General features: G+C 42.5%; 1 protein-coding gene across 1 annotated transcript in view; it reads right to left on the reverse strand.

The window, feature by feature from the left end:
• Positions 1 to 203: 203 nt before the first annotated feature.
• The window catches only part of LOC126262420 (probable cytochrome P450 6a14), a 102,270-nt gene continuing 88,777 nt past the window's right edge, over positions 204 to 13,696 (reverse strand). The window contains exons 6-7 of the mRNA XM_049959053.1: positions 8,048 to 8,299; positions 204 to 761 (exon numbers count right to left, since the gene is read on the reverse strand). Of these exons, the coding sequence (XP_049815010.1) occupies positions 583 to 761; positions 8,048 to 8,299 (431 nt within the window). The 3' untranslated portion in view covers positions 204 to 582. The remainder of the gene's footprint in view (positions 762 to 8,047; positions 8,300 to 13,696) is intronic.

Genomic DNA, 13,696 nt, shown 5'->3' on the forward strand with positions numbered 1-13,696 from the left:
AGCAGGATGATGGGACATGTTTGCATTTGACACCCACTATTTACAGAGAATATATCTTCGAATTTTCGACTCTGCCAGGCTACTTTCCTTTCATACAGCCTCCAAAGCAATAGCACACTTTCAATTGGCTACCCTTTCCCACGACTGCGCAGTTCCCAAGTAGCAGAAAGCTTCCAACAAAACATGAATAGATGGCTATCATATATTTAAAAAGTAGCGTTTATTCATTGAATAAAGTAATTCTTTACACACATTACATAATTAACTCACAAATGACAAGAGCATGATACGGCATGACGGGCCTATCATATACAAAGAAGAAAAACAAATGAAATGTGTTTCCTGCCCACCGACTCATTCAAAGAATCATTTCGCTTGTAACAGAAAGCCCAGGAAGTCGTGTTATGCGGGAGTACCTGTCAACCCGTTAATATAGGCAGGACCAAGTGGAGAGGCACCGAATCCTGATTGCACGGACACCTGCGTCTAAGCAAATACTGTCGCAGAGAGAAGACTGCAGCTAATAATTTATTTTCGGAGAAGTATTTTTCAGATGATTAGGTCTTAAGAATGCTTCTGTTGTCATTTATTCTGTTTAGCTCTTGCGGTGTAACGCAGCTGAATCCCAGACACCGGGTTCAAGATGAACGAACGTGGATTCATAGTGAGCTCCTTAACCGTTCCGGCTCGAGGCTCGATGTTCAGCTGACTAAGCAAGCTAACCAGGCCGATTTTTGTCTGCATGATGCCGAACCGCATACCTGTAAAAGACGGAGATACAGTTAAAAACTTAAAAATACACCAGCTTGCTGGAGTCAGACTAACACACTTGTTCTCTCTCTCTCTCTCTCTCTCTCTCTCTCTCTCTCTCTCACACACACACACACACACACACACACACAAACACAGGTACTATTTTTACAAGAACTTTTTTATTTTCATTCAGGCTTAGCATTTTCGTAACACCAGAAAGCATAAACTACGTGCAATAAACTTGAGGAAATTAAACACTATCCCAGCTTAAATTGGCTGGCGGTGACATTAGTTTGATACAGCATTGCTCTTTGACCCTTCCACACTTCAACTAACACATTGTTATACTAATATCATTTTTATTTCTTTTTTGAACTAGTTTGTCTATTCTGTCGTAGTGACGTCCTTGCACAGAAGGTTCTCGGAATTCTGAGCATTTGTGAATTAGTATTGGAGGTTTGAAATTATGCTTAATTGGATTTATATATCAGTGAACGCAGTCACACATTATGTCAACTACTAATTAAACGTTGTCACAGTCATACCACAAATACCTTTAAAAATGGTTGATTCATGAAGGAAAAGTTCTCGGATGAATGGCCGGTTCGTCATGTTAGACCAATTTCTAATTCAGATGAGCTATCATCAGGTACGCTGATGGATCACCTGATGATTGCTCTGCTATCGATATTTGAGGAACGTCTGACACGACGAACTGCCTGTTCAATCTATAATTTTTCCTTCATAATATGTGCCGAAAAGACTGAAGAAATTTACGTACAGTTTGTCCTTGCGCTTCCAAAGCTCTCCGTAGCTTTGAAACGTCCCCTTAGAAAAATTTATGAATGACTGTGCTGATAAACCTCTTACATTATTTTCTTTTCAAACAGCTGAGCAAAACTGAACATACTCAGACATTACTCTCTTTACTTATTCTGATCAATACTAAACTGACACACAATATTTTTAGCGCAACGCAATCTGACTTTCAATAATCCCTACAAAAGAATGGCCCTGACTAACATTAACCTATACCTTTCACAAATCACTTACCTCACAAAAATCTTCGTTACTCGAACTACTGCAATACAGCGAGCGCCACTACTGCCAGTAAATAAAAGATTCTAACTACTGAAGGCACTAACTACTGATAGGCATACTTAGCAAATGAAAGATTTTGATACTGTCTCTGATGGACACACATCCAGATCATCCGCTCTCAGAATTCCGCCATCTCTCTCCCCACATCCACCACTACTGGCGGCTCACCTCCAACGGCGCAGCGCTACGCGCTGTTCACATCCAACTGCCCAACACTGCAAGAGCAAACAACAATGCAAACCAGCCACAGACTGCACATAGCACAGCCAGTGATTTTCATACAGAGCGCTACGTGGCGTTGTTGTTGTTGTTGTTGTTGTTGTTGTGGTCTTCAGTCCTGAGACTGGTTTGATGCAGCTCTCCATGCTACCCTATCCTGTGCAGGCTTCTTCATCTCCCAGTACTTACTGCAACCCACATCCTTCTGAATCTGATTAGTGTATTCATCTCTTGGTCTCCCTCTACGATTTTTACCCTCCACGCTGCCCTCCAATGCTAAATTTGCGATCCCTTGATGCCTCAGAACATGTCCTACTAACCGGTCCCTTCTTTTTGTCAAATTGTGCCACATACTCCTCCCCAATTCTATTCAATACTTCATCATTAGTTATGTGATCTACCCATCTAATCTTCAGCATTCTTCCGTTGCACCACATTTCAAAAGCTTCTATTCTCTTCTTTACGTGGCGTTACCAATATAAAAACCTAAACAGCCTACTCACAGCTTCTGAAGAAACTGAATTGCCCTGTTACTGACGTGCCGATAAAGTAGACTTATTCCAAAACGAAATCTCTCCAGAAAATAAATGCAGAACCATTTCAACAAGCGGCTGACGCATCGTAGATATAGAGTAACGGCCAAAAACGAATGAAAATATGCTTTCCAGTAACTATAAAAAAGGGCATGAAATGACAGGCATTAGCCTGTCCATCATTAACAGCTTTCCCTAGCAGTGGTGGTCGGTAATGTCCGCTCGTGCGTTGGTGCGTGACTCAAAGGTAGACTATTGAAATGCTGCTAGTGAAAGATTTTTTCATCGTTAATGTTAGGCCAATGATGGTAGGAGAGGTGGTGACGTAGAGTTCCTGGTGGCCAGACTCTACGCCTGCGACCTGGGCAGCCTCTCACAGGGTGCTGAATATGTGCCACTGTTGACAGTGATCCGTCCCACGTACGGGACGCCAAGCTTAGTGGGTTCCTTGTTACTGCCCAAGGCAAGTAGCCCCTATTCCGCATCGATTTCCAACCTCTACCTTCCTTTTGTCCATAAAAACTCAAACACCGCTTTGAATTTGCAGTATCAATAATCAATGTTGCTTCTAAATAAATTCAATCCCATATAATGCGCAATAAAACTATTTGAAAAATAAGACGATTTCTGTAGTGCTTATCAAGCAAATAAGAGAATTTGGGAGTTTTCCCTCCAACAAATACAAGATTCAGACACATCTTTGACTAGAAAGTGCCAGGTACTGCTTTGAGCCGTCACGCTCAGTTGCCCACAAGATGACTGTGTTACACTGCGGTTCTCTCGATAATGAATATAGGTGAACTTATATAATTGTTAAGGTATTGTGCTGGAACTAAGTATCGTTGGAATATGACAATACTTTACAAAACACAGTCTTACTGGATGTTCATCAGACTTGAAAACCGGCTCAACCAGTCCGTTAGGGTTTCATCCATTAGGGAGTGATCAACAGTAAGGAATGGAATACCCGAACCACTGCACAACTTCAGTTTGTCACATACAAAACGCATTGCCAAAGCGAAGTGAGCTGCTAGGAAAAAATCCTAGCGTCAGTCGGTTCTAAGCACGGACCTCTGGCGTTATACTCGACACTGCTCGACAATGGCCCATTTAAAGGAACTACGACATGATAAAATACAAGACATGGGACTTGAAAGGGGACATTTATAGTACATACGCATACAAAGCAAAATTGTCACATGTCTCACTTTAACTACAAGATTAATTCATGTTAGGCAAATTAAAATTGTGCATAAGCTCCACAGATAAAATGTTACTCGCCGCGCTAAAATAGCATACTTGTTTTGGAGCGCTGCAGATGATGTAGAACTGGTAATATTCTGCCACTGCTACCTTCTATTATGCGCACAAACAAAGTTGACGCTCGGCGCGGTAGCTGATGGGAGCGACTGTAAAGGCATTTCCCATTTACTGTCGCTCCCATCAGCCAGCGCGCCAAGTGTCAACTTTATTTGCACGACTAATACCGCTGACGTAAGTTGTCATTGACACTCGGCGCGGTAGCTGACGGGAGCGACTGTAAAGGCATTTCCCATTTACTGTCGCTCCCATCATCCAGCGCGCCGTGTCAACTTTATTTGCGCGACTAATACCGCTGACGTAAGTTGTGTCAATGATGTAATGCGTGTTTGTCGGGGGAAGCGAGATTGTGAGACTCGGTTATGTGGAACCAGCGTAAGAAGATGCATCGACGTGAAAACGCTACATAACGGAATATACGTAGCGTGTGAGAAAAGCAATGAGACTGAAAACACTGTGAGTGCCAACTGCTGTGTTATTTTACATGGGTAGACCTGTGTTCATCTCTTCCAGATACCCATTTCGAGTTTCAGTTCCGTACAGCCATCACGTGATTTTTGAGATCTCCATCAAAGAACTTGTGTTTTCGTTGTGTGTTACGAAGATGAAACTGCGGAATTTAGAGCAACGTTAGGCCATCAAATTTTGTGTTACACTTGGGGAATCCGCGAGTGTCACCTTCTAAAAGTTGAAACAGGCCTATGGGCATCATTCCTTATGAAGAGCACAAGTTTTTCGTTGGCACAAATCATTTCTGGAAGGCAGAATACACGTTGAAGATGAACTTCACTCAGGGAGACCTTCAACTTAACATCGAACGTGTGCGCGCGCTTGCAAGATCGGACAGACGTTTAACAATAAGGATAATGTGTGACATCTTGAACTTAAACACTTTCACCTTACGTCAAATTTTGGCCGACGTTTTGCACATTCGAAAGGTTTGTGTCAAAATGGTGCCGAGAGACCTCGTAACTGAGCAAAAGGACAATCGAAGAAACATGTGCATTCTTGAGAGGATTGCCAATGACCTCGAAAGGTTCAGGCGCGTGTTCACAAGTGATGAATCCTGGATTTTTTAGTACGATCCTGAGGCAAGCGGCAATGTGAGGGTCGGCACGCTGAGACGTCTCCTCGACCGAAAAAAGCTGGAATAAGCAAATGAAATATCAGAACAATGCTGATTTGTTTTTTTTGACAGTATTGGTATCGTGCATAAAGAATTTGTTCCTCCACGATAAACTGCCAATCAAGTGTTTTGCATAGATGTCCTTGAAAGGTTCAGGGAAAGAGTGAATCGCGTGATACCAGACATTGCAGACAAGTAGATAATACCATGGCAACGCCCGATTTCACACGGCCACTTCCGTCACGGAATTTTTGACCTCAAAAGACATTGCTGGTCTTCCACACCCCCCTGTTTACCTGAACTGAGTCTTGGTGACTTCCGTATTTTCCTAAAATTGAAAGATGTCTTAAAAGGACGACATTTTGGAACTCTGGAAAACATTGAAAAGAATGTGACCGACATGTAGGCCCTATCAGTTGAAGCCTTTCAGCGCTGCTGCCAAAACTGTGAAAAACGATTCCTCCGGTGTATAGCTGCCGAAGCTATTGAAGGGGACGATGTTGTTGTTTGAAAAAAAAAAGGGATAAAAACTTTGGAAGATAAAAAATCAGTCTCATCACTTCACACACCTCGTAAAACTGCTATCGTGTTTTGCCGGCCGCGGTGGTCTAGCGGTTCTAGGCGCGCAGTCCGGAACCGCGCGACTGCTACGGTCGCAGGTTCGAATCCTGCCTCGGGCATGGATGTGTGTGATGTCCTTAGGTCCGTTAGGTTTAACTAGTTCTAAGTTCTAGGGGACTAATGACCTCAGCAGTTGAGTCCCATAGTGCTCAGAGCCATTTTGCTATCGTGTTTGGACGTGCCGTTGACCATGCCAAGAATGAAGCTACCTGATGTGTTAGCGTATTATCGCGGGCTATCTATCGTGTATACAAGGAATAGCATATCAGTCGCAACCACGTAACTCATCGTAGGAACAGAGGACGGCAATATATGCTAACCGACAGGAAGCCGTGTGTCACGCTGTGCTGATGACAATCGATTTCAAACTCGTTAGAAACTGCTCCTTTCAGTGAATGGAGGCCTTTCTCAACCAGTTTCCGAACTATCACTGCGGAGGGAACGGCATGCAGTATTTGGAGACGGGTAACTGACTAAAGCCCATTGGTCATAGCGCCAAATAAAGCTGCACGTCTTCAATGGGCAAACAACTCTGTAGATGAGTGAAGACGTGTAGTGAGGTTCGAGGGTTCACTATTTTGCCTGTTTTGAAATGACGCAAGGCATCGAACGCAGCGAAGGCCCAGTGAGACGTTTCAACCCGCGGTGCGTGTGTGGTGCAATTCAGGTCTGAGGTGGTTTCGTGACATTTTGAAAATGTTTTTCGTACCATGACTCGTTCACGTTATCGCGAACATGAACCAGGGTGCTTATTTCAACACTCTCAGTGAACAAATGTTACCATTTTTCCACGTTTTCATGAACAGTGTTCTATGGACACACTCACCTTCCAAGATGACAATAGCCCAGTTCACAGAGCTGCACGCATATGTTCATGGTTTGTAAGACACTCAAGCATCCTACCGCAGCTCGAGTGATTTGCTAAATCACCCAATTTTCGTCCCATAGCAAATGTCTAGGACGGTCTGAAACAGCCGATCCGAAGTAACAGTCAACTGGCTTGCAGTTTGATGACTGTAATGGGATGGGAAAATCCGGACGATTAAAACCGATACTGGTATTTTAGTTCTGAAAAACTGGTATTTTCAGTATTTGCTTCGTCTCGCTTATAAAATGTGTTCTTTTTTTATTTTTGCTAATAACAGAGTAAAAAAACCCGAAATATCATTTAGCAATAGCAGCATTGCTAATTTTTTTTGTTTTTAAAACGAATAACTTGTATTAGTAAAATTTGCATTGGTTTAAAATATTCCATTATTATAGAAAATGGGAAAAGCAATCAGTGCTATTTTAATAACAATGCCGACAGAAACGAGCAACAAACACAGGGCATGAGAATTGGAACGGCAATGCTGAGACAATAACGTCGCTATTGCCGCGTGGTCTGTGCACGTGCAGTGATTTCTTGCTGTTGTCAAGAGCTCTCCGTTGTTTTGTAGAATGCCACCAACACTATCCTGGAAATATTTTTACGAAGTGGCGTGGCGATGGAGTACAACGCTTCATTTCCTTATAAGAGTCTGTCATTTCCATGAAATAATAAAAGAGGAAGGAAACAACGGTGATACTTGTACATTAAAAACTTAGCAGCAGTTCATTTATAGTACACAATAAAAATAGAAAGTAGCTCATTTGCTGCCTGTGTCTACACAATATACCTTTATCAGCTTGTAGCTCTTCAAAACGGAGAAATAAACAAAACAAAAAACAAAACAAAACAGAATTCTTCAACCTCATTTTAACCCTTTGGCACCGACTATTCGTAATGGGCAAATGGTGGTATAACACCTGATTAGTACGTGATTTTGGAGCAGAGTTTCGAAATATTTCAATCAATAGGAGAACACTTGTGATTTTTTTAAAAGTATTCAACCGCTTACCACTTTTCGAGAAAAGCAGCAAATGGTGAACGGAGTAAGTTACCTTTTATTCTCCTATTAAATTTAATATTTTGATTCTATGTATCTTGAAACTCAGAAAGTCAAAATTTTTCAATCTGTGTTCGATTTCCACATTTATTGCAGAAAATAAATTATAAAAAAACCGATATTTTGAGCTGTTTTAACAGGTTAAACTGGCTGGGAAAAAAACGATATAACCAAAAACCGGTTCTATCAGCGGTAATAGCCATCCCTAAGCTCTACAGGGTTTAATCACCAGGCGTGAGTGACTTATGCTGAAAGAATATCTATAGAAACTCGTGGACTTCCTCTCTCGCCGAATTGATGCCATTATCAAGGGTAATTGTGCACGATATTAACGTGGCGTCTTCTGATAGTGACTAACTTTTCCGGTGTATTTATTCTACAGACAGTAGACGTTCGGTTGAGAAAATCAGTGAAAAATAGTACATTTCGCTAAAATTATGAATTACCGATACAAGCTCGTGGTCCATCGCCGAACGGCAGATACACGCAGCTGGGCCTCTTGCTCTTCTCTTCTTCCGAGAAGCGCTCTGGATCGAAGCGTTCCGGGTGCGGGAAGTACTGTGGGTCGTACTGCATCGCCATCACGGGGAAGAAGACGGCGACGCCCTTCTCCAGCGTCCAGTCCGTGCCCGGCACGCTGTACGGCTTCGTCACCTCGCGGTTCAGCAGCGGCACGGGAGGATACTTCCGCAGCGTCTCTGAAAGCCACAGCGGTTAACTCAGATTACCCAGCGACGTAGCTCGAATTTGATGTTTTAGTACTACATTGTGCAAGGAGTGTTCAATAAGTATTGCGACACATTTTTTTCTCCACCAGTTTCGGTTAAAAAAATGCCGAATTTCTGGCACATCGTGGAATATTCCCGTTACAGCCCGCATAGTTTCATCAATTTCCGATAGTTGGCGGCGCTATACGTAGCACTTGGAATGAAGGTACTTTGCAAATAGAGAGATATCATTGAGTTTCTTTTGGAGGGAAATCATAATAACGCAGATATTCACAGGCGCTTGCAGGTTGTCTACGGAGACCTGGCAGCGAACAAAAGCACGGCGAGTCTACGGGCGAGGCATCTGTCAGCATCGCAGCAAGATCGCGCAAACGTGTCCGATCTCCTGCATGTCGGCCGTCCGGACAATGTTGTGACTCCTGCGGATACTCTCACTCGAGGTACTCGACGGGTCGCAACCAAACACCTCGCCGCTCAACTCGACTACTCCGTTGATAGTTCCGACACGCTCGTCTACCAGTTTGGGTACTCAAAGGTTTTGTGACCCCCCTTCTCTCTTTGCTCCGTTTCTTTCGCTGATCTTTCCCCTTCTTTCTTCCTTCTTCGTACCGCGGCCATATCTCAGAGTTTTCAATGCAGAAATGTAGTGAGAAGGGGGCACACGTGCGTGGTGTTTCACGATATCGTAGTGCTGTCAGGGAGCGTCATTCGTGCCTCTGGTTTGAGAAGACTGATGACTGGAGTACGATCATTTCTCAAAAGATTTTAAAACTTTAAATAGTAGCGTAGCTAGTACTATCTATCGTTCTACTAAACTGAATGAGTGCGACACCACTGATGAAGTTTCAACCACAAAATAAGTTTATTAATACCAATTAGCTGAAATAAAAAACACTCATCTAATCCAGAAGTCAATCACAGTTAGAGTAGTTAGTTTCTGATGTGTGTGTAGTGGTCATTGATACTCAAAAGATCGTTTCAGTAATTCTATCACTGCCCGTTTATGAGTTGCTAAGCAACGTATCAAATGGTTCAAATGGATCTGAGAACCATGGGACATAACATCTGAGGTCATGAGTCCCCTAGAACTTAGAACTACTTAAACCTAACTAACCTAAGGACATCACACACATCCTTGCCCGAGGCAGGATTCGAACCTGCGACCTTAGCAGTCGCGCGGTTCCGGACTGAAGCGCTTAGAACCGCTCGGCCACCGTGGCCGGACAAGCAACGTATCAACAAGCTGACTATGCAATGTTTGTCGTATCCCGACAGTAAATCGCTTCTCACTTGCTTTAAGCATTAAGACGATTATTATGCCACTCACATAAGTCTTTGATAGTTATTATCAAGCTAATGTCCGTAAATTGCGGTTAATGTTACTGAATCACACACGCGACGATAACGCCCGATATCCAGCCGCGTATTTTAAACTCCGCACCGATATTTGAGAATTCGCGCGCGATTTGTTTGCACCAAAGTCGGGCCGCGGTTCCCTAGAATAATTTTTAAATCAACTCCGGGTTGTGAATTGACAATTCTACGCCCATTCATGAAAGTTACAGCAGATCCGCACTCGACGACTACTTGATCGCGCACTTGAGCAACACGGAAGTTTTTGTTCTTACAAAGAGAAAACATATCATGCATAATGCAACAAGGTGATTTGCTATGTCAAAACATATTTATATCTGTCTCATTAAAACTCATTACCTATTAAATGTTGTACATAATTAAATTCATTACTCTGTAAACAATCAATAAAATTTAGAAATGAATGACGTGTATAAAATGAATCTCAAGTTGATATCACGTCATGGGTCACTACTGGTTTAGACTCCCCTACACGCACGTGACGCAAAGTAGATCTGACTATATAGGACATACTCGTGTAATGTTACAGTGTGTTCCAACTGGGCTGTTCGCCGCCTAACAGAAGACCATAAAGAGCAACGAGGGACCACCCGCAAGGAACTGCTTGACTAACATCGTCACAGGCTATGAAACATGATTTCATCACTTCGAACCGGAAACAAAATGGAAATCCATGGTGTGGCGCCACACCACCTCGCCACTGAAGCAAAAGTTCAGTGCTGCATCCCCAGCCGGTAAAGTCGTGGCGACGGTCTGCTGGGAGTCTGGAGGGCTCATTCTGTTTGTCCTCCCTCCTTGGAGCAACAGTCAGCTCTGAAGCGTATTGTGCTAACCTCAGGAAATTGAAGAACCGACTTCAGCGTGTAAATGGTCCCAAAAATGCAAACGAACTTCTCCTTCTCCATGACAATGCAACGACGCACACAAGTCTGTGCGCCCGAGAGGAGGTCACAAAAGTTCATTGGACTACTCTTCCTCATCCACCATATGGCCCTGATCTCGCACCTTCCGACTTCCATCTGTTTGGCCCTATCAAAAAAAAAGCACTCCGAGGAAAGCAGTACGTGGATAACGAGGAGATTATTGATCCTTCAAGACGTTCGCTCCGACGTCAACCAGAAAAATGGTGCCAGTCGGGCATACAGGCCCATCCAGAAAGGTGGCGTAAGGCTGCCGCATTGAACGGAGATTATGTTGAGAGATATGGTTTTGTAGCCATAAGAGTAGGGAATAATATGGTGTATCTGAATGCTGAACAAAACCAACCTGATTTCAGAAAAAATGCGTTGCATTATTAATGGAACGCCCTTCATAATAGCCACTCTACGCCATTCTGTTTCTCCGTATCACCTCTACCAATACCCCGCACCACCTCCTCCCCCCCCTCCTTCCAGTCATACAAAGTCAGCTGACATGTGCTCTGCAGATCATACTATTGGCATTCCGCCTTATGTACAAGTAAGCACCAACAATGTCCATGTGATACGCAACACGAAGTCAGGAAAAATATGAAAAACAGCTTGGGTAATTCATAAACGATACCTTTCAGTCCGTTAATTCCCGAATGATGTTCGACACCTTGCCAAATTGTCGAGTAATAATCATGGTGCTCCAGTTCACTGCCCTCTTTGGCGCTGAGCTAAAACATTGGTGCAGACAGAACATGCCCATTTGAAGGTGTGTTCTTAAGCTTGATTTCAGTCACAGAAACGTAAACTGTCAAAAATCTTTCATCTTCAAGCTTGTATATCTCCAGTGGAACGCATTTCTCGCCATATGTCCATATCACCTCCTTTTCCTACAGTTTGTTCCCATTTAGCAAAATCTCTCTGGATACTCCGCAAGCCACTTTTCAGCGAGTGGTGAAGGGTAATTTCTACCAATATTAGCGATTCTCTGTCTTTCCGGTTCTCTAAATGTACCCTACAGGTTGTTGCGAGAACAACGTCACCTCTTTTCCAGACTTTCCCTTCCCTGTATCTCTCGGTTGTCGCCGTTTCTCGCTTCCAGTTTTTCATTGCTTCTTGTCCATCCAGTCTCCATATTTCAGATTTTACCTTGCATTGCTTCACCTACAAAGTATGTCCATGTTCTTGCTGCACTACCACTTTTTCTTCCACCAGAATTATCCACTGCCATACTCGTTTCGGCTATCTTCTGTCATCCATCCTTTCTAGACGCCCATACGAAAGTTGCCTTTTTGTTTCAATTGTGTCTATAATAGTCTTATCAATTTCCGTTTTCCTTCGCATTTCTACTTTTCTTACGTGATCGAATCTTGATACTCTGCTACTCCTCTCCCAGTAGTCCATTTCTATCGCAAGAGCCCTCTGCTTATCTCTTTCATTCATACGTCACAATACTTGCTGCAATTGTATGATATATTACTTTTTTGGTTTTGATTGCTACTTTTTTCCATAAGGCAGAATTTAACTGTGGGATTGTCTTCTTGCCTTGTCCATCTTATTTTTTTTAATTTTTTCTGTAGGTTTTTCACTAACAGACAATGATACCCCAAGGTATTCAAAAACTTTACATTCTTTTATCTTTAAATCTCTTTCCAAATTCTCTGTCTTATACTCTACCACTGCAAGATATTCAGTTTAGAGCTTTGGGAACGTATGTTCCAAATCTTCAACATCTGTTGCAATAACCACCTGGTCGTCCGCAGAAAGTGATGAACACAACGTTTCTGTTCCACCTGAAATTCTCATGCCGAAGTTTCCATTCTTGTAATGCCTGTTCCATATGGATTTTGAACAGAGTAGGGGCTAAAGTACATTCTTGTTGGAGTCCTTTGAGATTGTAAATTCAGCGGATACCTGCTTATCCATCTTTAGACAACTGATGCGTTCTGTATAAAACTCTTTCACAGCTAATACATTAGTCTTACAGATACCACTAACATTCTCTCCCACAAGTTACTTAGCGGGATCATGTATGCCTGGTGTAGATCCACTAATACCAAGTGGATATTCTGATTTCCAGCCAATCTCTTCTCTATTAAATTTAGTAAAGGAAGTATTTCATCAGTGCAGGAGAGTTCAGATCGAAACCCCAGTTTGCTCTTCTGTTTCTACTACTTGTCCCTCTACCCGTTTCTTTAAGTATCTGCCATACAGTGTGCTTACTAAAGGCACCACACTAATACGTTTAATTTTGAGATTCTCTTCGATCATTTTTTTCATATATTTGAAGTAAAATAAGTTTCTTTTTTTTTTAATTCATGACTAATGTGATCGCCTTTTAAACATTTATCAAAGACCCTTGCCAGAATCTAACAAAAAACTGTAGGTGCAACTTTTATAATTTAGTATATGCACTGCCTGTTCCCGGGGCTTTACCAATCTGAAGTTTGACTGCATGGCCTGCCACTCATGTTTATTTTGTTTACTTTTCGATGGACGCTATTTTTTTCTTTTTCTGGTAGGTTTGTGACAGGTCAAAAAGTATTCGTAAAGTTTTAATTGTCGTCACGAAAGTTAATTCGGCTTATCTTGTTGTATTAGCAACTTGGTCAGTGCATAGAGATACGTTGGAGTACTTAAATACATGTCAGTATAAGGTTTTCTTACATGTGTTTGTTTTTAAAAAATGTTTTAGCCTGGGTGCTGTGATATTTTCCGCCAGTACCAGCAGGCGAGCGACCAAAGACGGTGCGATTCAGCTCGTCGCTAGCAGTACCAGTCTGTGGCAAAGATTACATCTAACATGCGATGGCCACAGAAGCAAAAGCCGACGGCTGTAGAATTTAATGAACTGATTGTTGAAAGTAATGGTAGCGCTGTACGTTTGTTTGCTGAATGATTCCCAGTTGGTTTTAAATGGGGCTATGGCCAGTGGGGCACTGGATCTTGAGCGGTTCGGTTGAATATAAGAGCTTATACAAGGTGGCGTTACGGCTGAAAGACTACCGGGTGAGCTGTCGTATCGATAGTCACAGTTTAAATACTCAATTCATAAGAATAGCTTTTGAGTAAGTTTAGAGTTGTG

Source organism: Schistocerca nitens, chromosome 6 (assembly GCF_023898315.1).
Source record: "Schistocerca nitens isolate TAMUIC-IGC-003100 chromosome 6, iqSchNite1.1, whole genome shotgun sequence".
In the NCBI taxonomy this organism is placed as follows: domain Eukaryota; kingdom Metazoa; phylum Arthropoda; class Insecta; order Orthoptera; family Acrididae; genus Schistocerca; species Schistocerca nitens.